General features: G+C 43.9%; 1 protein-coding gene across 3 annotated transcripts in view; it reads right to left on the minus strand.

Annotated features, from left to right (window-relative positions):
- rcl1 (RNA terminal phosphate cyclase-like 1) overlaps positions 1–15,240 on the minus strand; it is a 29,284-nt gene extending 14,044 nt beyond the window's left edge. Inside the window, exons 1-4 of one of the 3 annotated variants that reach the window (XR_015078758.1) lie at positions 15,070–15,240; positions 10,128–10,199; positions 5,088–5,263; positions 1,319–1,393 (exon numbers count right to left, since the gene is read on the minus strand). Coding sequence is in view for 2 of the 3 variants with exons in the window: in XM_085990998.1 (XP_085847124.1) it covers positions 1,319–1,412; positions 7,662–7,824; positions 10,128–10,199; positions 15,070–15,217 (477 nt within the window). In the remaining variant the exon portion in view is untranslated. Of the gene's footprint in view, positions 1–1,318; positions 1,413–5,087; positions 5,264–7,661; positions 7,825–10,127; positions 10,200–15,069 lie in introns of all 3 variants that reach the window. The other 2 variants (XM_085990998.1, XM_085990982.1) reach the window with 2 other exon arrangements.
- Positions 15,241–15,740: the final 500 nt, after the last annotated feature.

The raw sequence follows: 15,740 nt of genomic DNA on the forward strand, positions 1-15,740 counted from the left end.
CTCGCTCTGCCTCAACAATAGACCAGAAATCATTGTTGCCGATATTGTTAGAATAATTGGGTTAATTGAAAAATTCTCTCCAAACTCAACCATCTTCTGAAGTCTCTAGGACAACAATCTTGCAATCTTTATATAGCACCTTTAAGGTAATAATAAGACACCCCAAGGCGCTTCACAGGAGTGAAATCAAATAAAAATTGACACCAAACCAGGGTGGCTAAAAGCTTGGTGAAAGAAGTCATTTTTGAGGAAGGTCTTAAAGGAGAGAGAGGTGGACAGGCAGAGGTTTAGGGAAAGAATTACAGACCTTCGGGCCTAGACAGCTGAAAGCACGGCTGCTAATGGTGGGGGTGAAAAGAGTGGGGGATGCACAAGAGGCCCGAGTTGGAGGAACCCAGAGCTCTTGGAGGGTTGTAGGGCTGGACGAGGTTACAGAGATAGTGAGGGGCAAGGCCATGGAAGGATTTGAACACAACGATGAAAATATTAAAAACCCAGGCATTAGTGGACTGGGAGCCAATAGAGGTCAGCAAGCAAAGGGTGATGGGTGAACGGGACTTGGTGCGAATTAGGATACGGGCAGCAGTTTTGGACGAGCTAAAATTTATGGAGGGTTGAAGATGTGAGTACCTTCACCACACGGACTGCAGCGGTTCAAGAAGGCACCTCACCACCACCTTCTCAAGGGCAATTACGGATGGGCAATAAAAGTGACATTTGCCAGCGACAATCACATCCCATGAATGAATGAACAAAACAAATTTCATTTACAAGCAGAAGAGGGGGAAGATTTGAATTCCAGGCTGTTCCAGGTCTAAATTCAAGTGGCAAAGAAGAAAAGGCAATGTTTTAGCCCACTTCTGTTACAGCCATTAGCCTGCCTTTAAACACAAGATTTCGGAATGCACTCAACCATTAAGTGTCAAATCAGATCCAACGCCAGAGATAAAAAAAACTTCTTCCAGGCATTAAAATATTGACGCAGAAAGAACATTCCACACGATCCTCCAGCACGACAACAAGTCCATTGGAATGAACTTCCTGTAGAGCTCTAAAGGTACATAAATCCTTTGTGAAAATGTCCCCCAAATGGTGCTCTGCACATTTCTCCAGGTGAATACTGCCCAAAATTAGTGCTCAGAATAACAGAACATTTATTCACTGTCGCTCGAGTAGAAAACTAATCCCTTCAGTTAATTTTCATTTTTGGCCTAATCTTCTCTAACAGATTGAAATGGGAATGACATTAAACTTTGCCACCATTTTAAAAAGGGAAAGATACGCTGTGCCTTAAAAGCTAATATGAAGATTTTCTTACTTTCAGCTCAAGGCCTTCACCATCTACACCAAACTTTTTCATTAAGGGGAGGGCCGTCACTTTAAGAGTATCCACCTTAATGAAACACATAAGGAATAAATGATATTAAAACCATAATTCATACCAGCATGTACTGAATGACTAGATAATACATATTTTCTACACAGTAGAAATACGATCTAAATATATCCAAAAAGTTTTCTCTTTTAGCTTTGACCACTTCTGAAATAAAAATGAAGCGCTAATTACTATTTTTAAATATCAGTATATACTAATTTTCACCATCATTGTAGAATGTACCTTTGCAACACTTCCTGATTTAAGAAATAGCGTGCATGCTTCTTCAAAAATTCCTGAAAGGTTTTTGGTTGTTTTTAAGTTTTTTTTTGAAAAGTGTAACCAACTGATGTAATTTTGTTTGATAACACTCCTGTGAAGCGCCTTGGGATGTTTCACTGCTTTATAACTACAAGTTGTTGTTGCAATAAGATGCAGTTTTTCCTCGCATTCCTCCAATAGCTTAAAGCACTCGTGGGTTAGGAGTGCAGGTAAAAGGGAAGAGATTTAAAAAGTGCTCATCAACCAACACAATAATGTCATATACAACAACAACTTGTATTTGTATAGCGCGTTTAACATGGTAAAACGTCCCAAGACACTTCACAGGGGCATTATAAGAAACAATTTGACACCGAGCCAGAGAAATTAGGGTAGGTCAAAGAGGTAGGTTTTAAGGAGTATCTTAAAGGAGGAAAGAGAGGTAGAGAGACAGAGAGGTTTGGGCAGGGAATTCCAGAGCTTAGGACCTAGGCAACAGAAGGCACGGCCACCAATGGTTGAGCAATTATAATCAGGGATGCTCATGAGGGCAGAATTAAAGGAGCGCAGATGCCTCAGGGGGGTTGTGGGGCTGAAGGAGATTACAGAGATAGGGAGGGGCAAGGCCATGGAGGGATTTGAAAACAAGGGTGAGAATTTTGAAATCAAGGCATTGCTTAACCGGGAGCCAATGTAGGTCAGCGAGCACAGGGGTGATGGGTGAATGGGACTTGGCGCAAATTAGGACATGGGCAGCCAAGTTTTGAATGACCTCAAGTTTATGTAGGGCATAACGTAGGAGGCCAGCCAGGAGTGCGTTGGAATCGTCAAGTCTAGAGGTAACAAAGGCATGGGTGAGGGTTTCAGCAGATGAGCTGAGGCAAGGGCGGAGATGGGCGATGTTACGGAGATGGAAATAGACAGGTCTTAGACGTGCCGCAGAAATGTGGTCGGAGCTCATTTCAGGGTCAAATTTAACACCAAGGTTGCGAACAGTGTGGTTCAGCCTCAGACAGATGTTAGGGAGAGGGATGGAGTCAGTGGCTAGGGAACGGAGTTTGTGGCAGGGACCAAAAACAATGGCTTCGGTCTTCCCAATATTTAACTGGAGAAAATTTCTGCTCATCCAGAACTGTATGTCGGACAAGCAGTCTGACAATTTAGAGACTGTGCAGGGGTCAAGAGAAGTGGTGATAAAGTAGAGCTGGCTGTCGTCAGAGTACATGTGGAAACTGTCTCTGTTTTCAGATGATGTCACCAAGGGACAGCATGTGGATGAGAAATAGGAGGGGGCCAAGGATAGATCCTTGGGCGACACCAGAGGTAATGGTGTGGGAGCAGGAAGAGAATCCATTGCAGGTGATTCCCTGGCTACGATTAGATAGATAAGAATGAAACCAGGCGAGTGCAGACCCACCCAGCTGGACCGATGGTGGAGAGGCGTTGGAGAAGGATGGAGTGGTCAACTATGTCAAAGGCTGCAGACAAGTCAAGAAGGACGAGGATGGATAGCTTACCTTTGTCAGTCACAAAGGATGTCATTTCTGACTTTGATGAGAGCTGTTTCGGTACTGTGGCAGGGGCGGAAACCTGATTGGAGGGATTCAAACATGGAGTTGCGGGAAAGATGGGCACGGATTTGGGAGGCAACAACACGTTCAAGGACTTGAGAGGAAAGGGAGGTTGGAGATGGGGCGGTAGTTTGCAAGGACAGCAGGGTCAAGGGTTGGTTTTTTGAGAGGGGTGATAACGGCAGATTTGAAGGAGATGGGGACAGTACCCGAGGAGAGAACCACCATTAACAATGTCAGCTAACATAGGAGCCAGAAAAGGAAGTTGGGTGGTCAACAGTTTGGTGGGAATAGGGTCGAGGGAGCAGGAAGTGGATCTCATAGACAAGATGAGCGTGGAGAGGTCATGAGGAGAGCTCGGAAACTGGAAAAAGGCGAGTTCAGGGCAACGACAGCTTGCATTTATATAGCACCTTTAATGTAATAAAACATTCCAGGGCACTTCACAGGAGCGTAATCAGATAAAAATTGACACTGAGCCAAAGGAGGAGAAATTAGGACAGGTGACAAAGGCTTGGTTAAAGAGGTAGATTTTAAGGAGCATCTTAAAGGAGAGGGATGGAGAGGTTTAGGGAGGAAATTCTAGAGCTCAGGGCTTAGACGGCTGAAGGCACGGCCGCCAATGGTGGGGCGGAGGATGAACAAGAGGCCAGAGTTGGAGGAATGCAGAGTTCTCGGAGGGTTGAAAGGCTGAAGGAGGTTACAAAGATAGGGAGGGGTGAGACCATGGATGGATTTGAACATGAGGATGAGAATTTTAGAAATCAAGGCATTGCTTGAATGGGAGCCAATATAGGTCAGCAAGCACAGGGGTGATGGGTGAATGCAGCAGCACCTGGATGAGCAAGGACCAGGTCAACTACTGCTTACCAAAATAAAGGGACAACAAACATAAAGCTGGAGGAAAAACCTAGGTTAAAAGGGAAAATTTGAGTGTTTGTCATAGTGGGACTGATGCAAAAGGAACTTCCTTGGCAAAGCTCTAAAGTACAATCAGAAGGCACCAACTTTGTATAACATCTCAACACATAGATCTTCAATTACTCAAAACAGCAGATTCGCTCAGTTAAGCATAAAGAACAATGTTGTTTTAAGTAATTTTTTTAAAAACTAGGATGAAATCAAGATGGAAGGGCAAGTCTTCTGGTTACATTTTAAGGTAGGATTACTGAGTAATATTTCATCAAGGACCACAAGCCCTTTAACCATACATCCTGGTTTCAGCAACAGCCCCAGAGCGGGTGGCTTGTGGATGGTACAGTATGTATCCTGAGGATTGCGGATGAGGAGTAAGTGGGCTGCAATGGGCCCCAGGCCACATAAGTGCCAGGGTCTTAAGGCAAAACCCGAGTACAGTAATGCAGTGGTTGCACAAGTAATCCAGAGGCCTGGACAAGTCAGAGAACAGGAGTTCAAATCATACCATGGCAGTTTGAGAATATGAATTCAGTTTTAAAAATCTGGAAATAAAAAGCTAGTATCATTAAAAGTGACCATGAAGTTGTCAGATTGTCATAAAAACCCAACTGGCTCACTAATGACCTTACCCGGTCTGGCCAAATGTGACTCTATCCCACAGTAATGTGATTGACTTAACTGTCCTCTGAAGTGGTCTAGCAAGCCATTCAGTTGTATCAAACCACTACCAACGGCTCAACAAGGCAGCCCACCACCAGCTCCTCAAGGCAACTAGGGATGGACAATAAATGCCGGCCTTGGCAGCGAGAATGAGTGAAAAAAATATGTATAATAATCAATGTTAGCCAATTTCGCACAGTCTGAAAAGTCCAAAATACCCAAGTTATATTATCAATAGGTCAAGTCAAGTACTCTGAACTAGCACCTCAAATTTCTCAACAAAAATGTTAACTACATCTTACAGAAGGATCTGTTTGATCATTGGTGACGCCTCTCAGGATGGCTTTTAATGGTCTCTTCATAAAGGGAGCTAGACAGAGCAAGGCTTCCAGGTAATAGCCAATGGAACGTTGGGGGTGGCACTCATGTTCAACCGTTCCTCCGTGTAGAAGACCTGGTTGGTAATATAGTGTAGTACCTGAAGGAAACAAAGTGGTCCATCAAGATGTATTTAATTCAAACATGAGAAAATAATTAACAAAGGCCATTATCTGGGAGCACCTATACATGGTTACATCGAAGTAGACAGATTCATGTTTCCCATCTATATACCACTTATTAATTCCCAAACTCAGCCATAACATCAGGGATAGGCATCAAACAAGTATCAGTCACTTGACTAGGAAAGGGAGAGAGTGAAGAGGAAAGAAGAGCAAAGATATCAGGGCACTGTCACTGAGTTGTCACACACCTTGCAACCAGCTTCGACTGGCAATTATAGTTGATCTACTGGCCTAAGAGGTTGGTGGTGGGCAAAATAATGGAGGGGAAAAGAGAGTATACAACAAGCTGGCCATGCTGGTGAATATCTTGATGCAGTTGATTTGACAGCATAATTAACTGTAGAAAACAGGATCAAATATCAGATACAGACAGACAACTGCACAGCCTTCCTTCCAACAAATAAGTTGTCACCACTCAAAAAAGGAGCCAGGCAACAGGCGAGAAATCCCTTCTAAATTCACCCAGCTGATGTCAGATAGGAGAAGCATTGCATTTCAAAAACCCGTTGATGTCTCAAGCACTCCCAGATCAAGTATAATATACAAGGGTGATGCAGAGCAAAGCTCTCAAGCTTCCTTTGTTCTGCCCCAAAAATGTGCTTTAACTCCAAACTCAAAAAAGCATCCCAATGCTGTATGATCTCCCTCCCTCCCACACCATCCTTAGCCTTCAAATTAGATTGCTAAATTGTCAAATTATTGATAACTTGTACCGTGAGCCTTTAGTAACTAGAAAACATAAAATGGAAATAGCTGGAAATACTCAGGTCAGGCAGTGGCTGTGTAAAACAGGAATCGACAACCCCGTTTTAGACCCTTCCTCAGGACTAGAAGATATTACAGATGACGAGCATTTAAAAAGGAACAGAATAAGAGGAGAAAATAAAAACACAGGGAAAGAACGAGAATGACCTGTGAGGAGAAAACGAGATGGATAAATGGCAGAAATGTTAGCAAGAAACATAATGAATGAAATAAAAGACATACATTGAACACAGAAAGTGTGTGAATAGCTAAAGGGGGCAAAAGGGAAACACAAAAATGTGGCTCAAGTTCTGGTGTGTTTTCCTTTGTTCTGTTCCTTTTTAAATGCTGTTCATGTGCAATATCGTCCATTCCGGAGTTTACATTTGCCCAATACATTACCTTTCAATTAAGATTGAGGAGAGTTTAAAAATTCCACTACTGTTTTGTAAGGCATTTCTTAATGTTAATTCTTAACCTGCCTTGGAGCTGCCGATGATTACAAGAAAGTCAATTGGTATTTTCTAGGGCTGCAGCATTGAAGTTTCTGTAGTTGGTGCTTTGACTTCACCTCCTTTAAACCCAATTTTACTTAAATACATTTGTAGGAAGAGAGATCCTTACATTTATATAGTGCCTTGTCACATTATCAGAATGTCTCAAAGTGCTTCACGCAGTGAATTTGCTCAAGTATGGGCTCATATCTGGACTATTGCAGAAGAAATGATAGCTGGAGGGAAGTGAAGTCTGCCTCAATAAGGCTTTTTTTTTAAAATTACATTCAGTGCACCTTAACGAGGTGCGAACTAGTGAATAAGCACAGCTGTTTCTGCCCGACATAAACAGAGCACTTACTATAACCGGCAACTTTGAAATTGACAATAATGCAAATGGACAATGGTTATCGCTTTTTGGCCGATAAGCGACTGCCCATTTTAAATGTGGATGTTTTAAGTAGTGGGACTACATTTTGCTTTATGTTCACACGAAGTACCAACTGGATTCAGATTGTCCCTCGTTCCACATAGAATGTTTACAATGAGAGACATACATCCCATATACCCAATCTGTTGGTCAGATCCCATCCAGGGTATGTAGTTTTGGAAGAATGATCATAGAATGATATTATTGCCCTGGTACAGAGGAGAACTTTTCTTTAGGAGAGACACCTTCAGGTAACCCAAGTGAAGTTTTCATAACATGAAAGAACTGTCAAAAATTAAAGCCGGCAATGCTTGCTATGTATACTTAACAGGGTAGAAATTAGGAAAAGACATGCATTTATATAACATCTTATTGCATTTCTCAGAAACATCCAATGAATTACAGTACCTTAAGTGCAGTGGTCATTGTGTAGGCAAACACAGCAGCAAGATCCCACAAACTGCACTGAAATTCATCTGCTTTTGGTAACGTTAGTTGAGGGAACAATGTTAGCCATCAGCTAAAGTCTCGCCTCTTCCTCAATCTTTAACATCCACCCAAGCCACTGAATAGGCAGAAGGGGTCTCAATTTAATGTCTCATCCTGAGTTCTGCACTGAAGTGTCACCTTAGATAAGGTGTTCCGTCCTGGTGTAGGCTTGAACCCCCAATCCTCTGCCTCAAGGATGAACACTCCAGTAACTGAGCCAAGCTGACACTCCAGATGCTTGGATAAAGATGGGAAGACAGGTGGAACATTTTCATCAAAAGGGTCATAGGGTTCTGGAGCAAGTTACCAGGGAAAGCCACTGAAGTGGATAGAATAAAGGTGTTCGAATCGATTCTAGAGAGATATGGGATTGAAGGTTAAGGTGTGAAGATGGGTCGGTAGACTTAACCTCTGAAAAAGGGACAGGCTTTTAGCTAAAGTCCTTTTCCCGCTTCTTATATTTTTGTATTGCGTATCTGAGCTGGATTTAAACTTAGGTCTCCGAGGAAAAAGAGCACTTGCCACCCAATCCCTCAGTAATTTTAACATAGATGGGGTTGCAGAAGTCTTGCAGAATACATAGGGCACATATTGTGGGCATTACCCCTCAGCTTTACAAAGTCAACCACTTAAATACCAAACATTTAAAAATCACTACAACAGTAGATTTTTGATTTAATTTGCTTGGTGCTACGTTTTCCACTGTGTCTAGTGTTGTAATTGCCACTGAATATTGCTGCAGACAGCATAACATTTACACTGAAATCTTTATAGAACTTTAGTCAATCTCCCCCCTGGCATTACACATGGGGAGTGAAGACCAAGAATAGTCTTTGGGTGAAAAGGGTATGGGGAAAGAGGATAATACACCAAGCTGTATAAACACAATTTAGGCCCTGTTTTAAAGTCACAGGGCCAGATTTTTCTGTAGCAGGGCTAACGATGTCTGCCTTTAGTTGAACTTGCCCTTGCATCCTTCAGCTCAAAACAATTTTGTCCACAAAGTTGCTGAAAGTGTGAGCTGATAACAGCAAGGGAAACAGGGCATCTGGGACCAGAGTGAACAGGGCAACCAACAGGGTATCTCCTTAAGCAATCAGATTGAAGGATTGGGAAATAAACACAGCAAGGACCGAGAAGGAAGTGTAACTTAGAGTGAGTGGGTGAATTCAATGTCAAATCAGGTACAGAAAGAGAAACAGAGAGGGAAAGAAGATTGGTTTGAGAGAGAGAAAAAAAAGGAAAAAAATTATTTAAAATTTGACATTTTTTAAATCTCCCAAAAATTTCAAAACCTGAAGGAATGAGACTCTACACTAGTAATAGTTCATTTACAGTGCCAGAGAGGTTGATTGACTATCACTTATTAAGTAATTAAAAAGGGTACTTACGCTAATTACTAGCCCTAAATAACTGCGGCAGATTTGGTTTGTATCTACTGCGCAAATAAAGCAACTTCACGACATTCAATGCATTTCAATGGTGAGGCAGCCAGCAAAATGCTTTTCACGAACCCAACGGCAGAGCGCGCAATTTGGACAGCAACTTCTGGATATTCGCATTTAACAGTGCATCTTCCCCTCGCTTGAAGCTGCTGTGCAATTTGCATATAAATAATGCCGATCGCAATTAGTCTCACTGTTGTTTTGACAGCAAATTCTGACCCATACATCTGTCCTTAGTGGGCTGTGGGCAGTGAGTGGACACCGAACCAGAAGGAGAAAGAGAGCAAGAAAGAACTTTCATTTATATAATGTCTTTGACTTCCAAAGCCCCAAAAGCACTTCACAAGCAATGAATTACTTTTGAAGTGCAGTTACTGTAGTATTGTAGGCAAACGTGGTTGCCAATTTGCACACAGCATGGTCCCACAAACAATAATGAGATGAATGACTACTTAATCTCTTTTTGCTTGCGTTAGTGGAGATAAATATTGGCTAGCACACCAGGAGAACTTCACTGATCTTTGAATAGAGCCATGGGATCTTTTACGCATACTTAGAGAGCAGGTGGGGCTTCAGTTTAACGTCTTGTCCAAAAGCTGGCACTCCTTCAGTACTGGACTAAAGTGTCAGCCAAGGTTATGTGCTCAAGTCCCTATAATGGTCTTAAACCTATGAGCTCTGGCTCAGAGGGGAGAGTTCTACCACTGAGCCAAGGCTGACAAGAGGGGTGAAATGAAGGAAGCGAGTGCAAGAGCAAATCAAAGTTCATTAATGGCTTGTATTGAAAAAGAGTATTTTTTACAAGCAATAAAGTTCCATACTGTCAGTAACTGAATGCACAAGGACCTTGAAATTAATAATTTGGACAATCCACCTGTACCCATACACTGTCACTTGTCCAAGATAGATACGCTTCCAAGATAGATACACTGGCTAAAAATAGCAGAAATACATAACATTACTTCACATACTAACAAAGTTTGCTGCAAAGTTACAAAATATCTTTTAGGATTTCATAGATGACATATTAAAAATAGTAGTGAGCAACTTTTTTTTCTTCTCTAAGATACCTGACCTGATTTCAGTGTAAAATCACCCACATGCTGGCACGAACCCCATCCTGTTCAGGGGGCAGCTCACGCTGAAGACCATTACCACTTATTTATGAAGAACTCACCAGTTTCATTTATTTCAATCCGGGAGCCATTTGTTACTTTGTCCATCAACCGAATGAAACTCGCTTCAAAATCTGTAAATGTAAGGAAAGGAAATCATATGAAGACATCTAGATACAGTAAAACACAAGTCAGCAATTTAATTTTTAGTCCAGAATTTTTTTTAATCCTTCTTTGCCAAAGTTGTTTGTAACACACCGATGCTGGTCTTTGCACAGCACCTATTAGTGTTCCTGTAGCAGTGCAAGCCGGGAGCGGTGTTTGCATGGCCTGCTCCCAACGCACACAGTGCAAGACGTGCATGTTTAAACTCTTGCACAAAGTGTTGTTTACCGGCTTCTGGCTGCCAGTGAGATTTTGACTGACCAAGAGCCAACTCCACTGATCAGTAAAACCTCAAATACAGGTCACCTAGTTTTGTCTTTTTTTTTAAAAAAGACAGACTTTGCACCACTCTTTATATTGGCACCCAGCAAAGCTCTCATTTTTCTCGAAAGTTCTCCAACACCAATCAGGGTCAGAAGCTTTATACTGTACATTTTCATACTATTCCAGTGCTATAATTTACAATGCCCCAGTCACAAAGGTGCAGTGTGAGCCCAGCATTAGATTCTGTTTGTAATGTTGTGACAGGTGCAGAAGGTTCTCACTCAGACCATGGTTGTCGTTGTTGGAGGCCAATCATCTCAGCCCCAGGTCATTGCTGCTGGAGTTCCTCAGGGCAGTGTCCTTGGCCCAACCATCTTCAGTTGCTTCAATGACCTTTCCTCCATCATAAGGTCAGAATTGGGGATGATCGCACAGTATTCAGTTCCATTCGCAACTCCTCAGATAATGAAGCAGTCCATGCCCGTATGCAGCAAGACCTGGACAACATTCAGGCTTGGGCTGGTAAGTGGCAAGTAACATTCACGCCACACAAGTGCCAGGCAATGGGCATCTCCAACAATAGTCTAGCCACCTCCCTCTTTGACATTTAACAGGACTACCATCACCAGATCCCCCAGCATCAACATCCAGGGGGTCACAATTGACCAGAAACTTAACAAATATTGTGGCTACAAGAGGTCAGAAGCTGGGTATTCTGTGGCGAGTGACTCATCTCCTGACACTCCAAAGCCTTTCCACCATCTACAAGGCACAAGTTAGGAGTGTGATGGAATACTCCCCACTTGCTTGGATGAGTGCAGCTCCAACAACACTCAAGAAGCTCGACACCATCCAGGACAAAACAGCCTGCTTGATTGGCACCCCATCCACCACCTTAAATATTCACTCCTTCCACCACCTGCGCACCGGGGCTGCAGTGTGTACCATCGACAAGATGCACTGCAGCAACTCGCCAAGGCTTCTTCGACAACAGCCCCTAAACCCGCAACCTCAACCACCTAGAAGGACAAGGGCAGCAGGCACATGGGAACACTACCTCCAGCAAGTTCCCTTCCAAGTCACACACCATCCTGACTTGTAAGTATATCGCCGTTCCTTCATCATCACTGGGTCAAAATCCTGGGACTCACTCCCTAACAACATAGAAGACAGGAGCAGGAGTAGGCCATTCGGCCCCTCGAGCCTGTTCCGCCATTTAATGAGATCATGGCTGATCATCCAAATTCAGTACCCTGTCCCTGCTTTCTCCCCATATTCCTTGATCCCTTTAGCCTTAAGAAATATATTTAACTCCTTCTTGAATATATTTAATAAGTTGGCCTCAACTGCCTTCTGTGGTAGAGAATTCCACAGGTTCACCACTCGCTGGGTGAAGAAATTTCTCCTCATCTCAGTCCTAAATGGCTTATCCCTTATCCTTAGACTGTGACCCCTGGTTCTGGACTCCCCGCCATCGGGAATATCCTTCCTGCATCTAGTCTGTCTAGTCCTGTTAGAATTTTATAAGTTTCAATGAGAGCCCCTCTCATTCTTCTAAACTCTAGCGAATATAAGCCTAATCGACCCAATCTCTCTTCATAAGTCATGCCTGCCATCCCAAGCATCAGTCTGGTGAATCTTCGCTGCACTCCCTCCATGGCAAGAACATCCTTCCTCAGATAAGGCGACCAAAACTGCACACAATATTCAAGATGTGGTCTCACCAAGGCCCTGTACAACTGCAGCAAGACATCCTTGCTCCTGTACTCGAATCCTCTCGCTACGAAGGCCAACATACCATTTGCCTTCTTAACCACCTGCTGCACCTGCATGCTTACCTTCAGCGACTGGTGCACAAGGACACCCAGGTCTCGTTGCACTTCCCCTTCTCCCAACCTATTGCCGTTCAGATAATAATCTGCCTTCCTGTTTTTGACAACAAAGTGGATAAACTCGCATTTATCCACATTATACTGCATCTGCCCAGTCACCCAACCTGTCCAAATCATACTGGAGTTTCTCTGCATCCTCCTCACAGCACACACGCCCACCCAGCTTCGTGTCATCTGCAAACTTGGAGATATTACATCTAGTTCCCTCGTCTAGATCATTAATATATATTGTGAATAGCTGGGGTCCTAGCACCGATCCCTGCGGTACCCCACTAGTCACTGCCTGCCACTCGGAAAAAGACCCGTTTATTCCAACTCTTTGCTTCCTGTCTGCCAACCAGTTCTCTATCCAAGTCAGTACCTTACCCCCAATCCCATGTGCTTTAACTTTGCACGCCAATCTCTTATGCGGGACCTTATCGAAAGCCTTCTGAAAGTCCAAATACACCACGTCCACTGGTTCTCCCTTATTTATCCATTGTGGGAGTGCCTTCACCACACGAACTACAGTGGTTCAAGAAGACAGCTCACCACCACCTTCTCAAGTGCAATTAGGGATCGGCAATAATTGCTGGCCTTGCCAGCGACACCCACATCCCATGAATTAATTTTTAAAAATCACCACAGACTACCAAGTCAAGTGGACTTCAAAAAATATTACTCAAAACTCAAATGTCATCAAGGTTTATTTTGGTACCAATGTGCTGTAAGAAAAAATTACATTTAAGCCAACAGGTTTTAATGTTGTGCCAATACTGTGTGAGATACTATTAATTAATTGCATAAGAAATTGCCCCACCACAACCAGCGTTTCACCCTGGTAATACGAGGGTAGAGGGGACCTCGGTTCAACATTACATCCAAAAAGCAGCAGCTCCAACAGTGCAGCACTCGCTCAGTACTGCACGGGAGCGACAGCCTGGATTATGCGCTCAAGTATCTGGAGTGGGATTGGGCCCGACAACCTTCTAACTCAGAGGCGAGACTGCTACCCACTGAGACACAGCTGATACTTTTACTGACACCATTTTTCAGTAGTTGTGACATGGAAAGAAAGGTTGAAATTCTGCAGGTTTCCTACATTACAACAGTGATTACACTTCAAAAGTACTTCATGGGATGTCCCAACGCACTTTACAGCCAAAGGTTCTGAAAGCCGCTATATAAATGCAAGTTCTTGCTTTCTCAATGCCTGGACCGTAACGTCAGCAGAATTTTTTGAGAAATGGCCGTTTCTTCAGGGATTCCACCGAAGTTACGGCAGGTGAAGAGACTAGAGAATATGGGCTGGTTCTTCTTAGAGCAGAGAAGATTAAGGGAAAATTTAATAGATGTGTTTAAAATGAAGGGTTGAGAGAGTAAATAAGAAACTGTTTCCACTGTCAGTAACCAGAGGACACAGATTTAAGATAATTGCCAAAAGAACCAGAGGACAGATGAGAATTTTTTTGACGCAGTCAGTTATGACCTGGAATGCACTGCCTGAAAGGGTGGTGGAAACAGACTCAATACTATAATTTACTTGAAAGGGAAAAAAATGCTGGGCGTTGGGGAAAGATAGAGGTGGTGCAGGAAGCAAAATCCATTTGGACAGCTCTTTCAAAGAGTCGCCACAGACACAATGGGCCAAATGGCCTTCCATGATTTAAGCAAATGTAGTGTGAATATTAGACTCCCCTGAAATACTTACTACAACACCATCAAACATTAATTCCCATTAGTTCAGTATTTTCTCTCTCCCCACCACACAAAAATTTCAGGAGACGAGCACTGACAGACTGGTGCACCTGAACAATCGAGAAACCTCAGCATCGAGAATACCAACATTAACCCAGGACAGGGCCACTGCTGGCCTTAAAAATGTGTGTGTGTGTGTGTGTGGGGGGGGGGGGGGGGGGGGGGGAAGCGCTCTGTGGGAACCGAACTTTTTAATTGCATCCAGGAAGTTGCCTCCTTTCAGTGTCTTCAAGCCCCACCGTTTATATATTGTAAATAATGACTGGTGTCAGAAAGCTGCCTGAAGCACGGGTTAAGATTAGATGTCGCAACTTCTTGCAACTAAAATGCACCAGGAGTCCAGCCTAGATTAAAAGTTAATAAATGACTAAAAAGAACACGTATCCCTCCATCTCGACAGCAAAAACAAGAGTCTATTCGCAAGATGGCCAAGAATGAAGTCGAACAGCAGACACACGGATGGGCGATCTGCCACAATCAGAGCGACACCAACCTGCGCCAGCTTGCGTTTCCCAAACCGATTTAAGGCGACAAAAAAACCATTTCCCCGCGTTTAGAGATCAGGAGAGGCGGGGGGCTGAATTCTGTTGCAAACTTTCCTTTGCAACAAGCAAAATCCAAATTTGTCTTTAAACCAACCCACACCCCACTAAAGATCACGAGGCATCAAGGGGACGGGCGGCAATGGGCCGTCAGGAGTCAGTCCGCCAGCAAACACCCTCCTCACATCACAAAATACATTTATAAATAAATATTTAAATAGTGCACATAATGCAAAAAAAAGTTAATTGTAAAGTAGAGATACAGGATGGCGTCGTGTCTGTCAATGCATTGGGCAAATGGGGCTGCAATTTAACCAAATACAACAGGAGAAACTTTAAATTCGAAGTGCGTGTGGCTGCGGGGAGTCCGGTCCCCGCCTGTGCGGCCCTGGCCCCGCACTCACCCCGCAGGCCCGGGTTCAACTCCTCGCTCCTGATCCCCGTGATCCGCACGGTCCGACCGCTCAACGCCGACAGCAACAGCCTCATCCGCAGGTAGCGGGAGCCCTCCCAGCGCAGTGCTTGTCCGCCGGCCGCCATCTTCCTGCACATGGTGAACCCAAGCCCGGGTCACAGGTCAGCCCCGCCCACCCGCACTCCACCAGCTGTGACACACCCTGCACACTGTCACACCCTGAGATACTGAGCACACACTGAGATACTGAGCACACCCTGCACACTGTCACACACTGAGATACTGAGCACACCCTGCACACTGACACACGCTGAGATACTGAGCTCACCCTGCACACTGACACATACTGAGCACACCCTGCACACTGTCACACACTGAGATACTGAGCACACCCTGCACACTGTCACACACTGAGATACTGAGCACACCCTGCACACTGTCACACACTGAGATACTGAGCACACCCTGCACACTGTCACACACTGAGATACTGAGCACACACTGCACACTGACACACACTGAGATACTGAGCACACCCCGCACACTGTCACACACTGAGATACTGAGCACACCCTGTGTAGTGTATGTGCTTTAAGTCAGAACTACTTTTTACAGCTCCTGTATACTGTAGTACCGGCAGTAACCACACCGGTATATAAG

The sequence above is a fragment of the Somniosus microcephalus genome, chromosome 1 (assembly GCF_052327205.1).
Source record: "Somniosus microcephalus isolate GS21.2 chromosome 1, FLI_Smic_1.0, whole genome shotgun sequence".
NCBI classification, from domain to species: domain Eukaryota; kingdom Metazoa; phylum Chordata; class Chondrichthyes; order Squaliformes; family Somniosidae; genus Somniosus; species Somniosus microcephalus.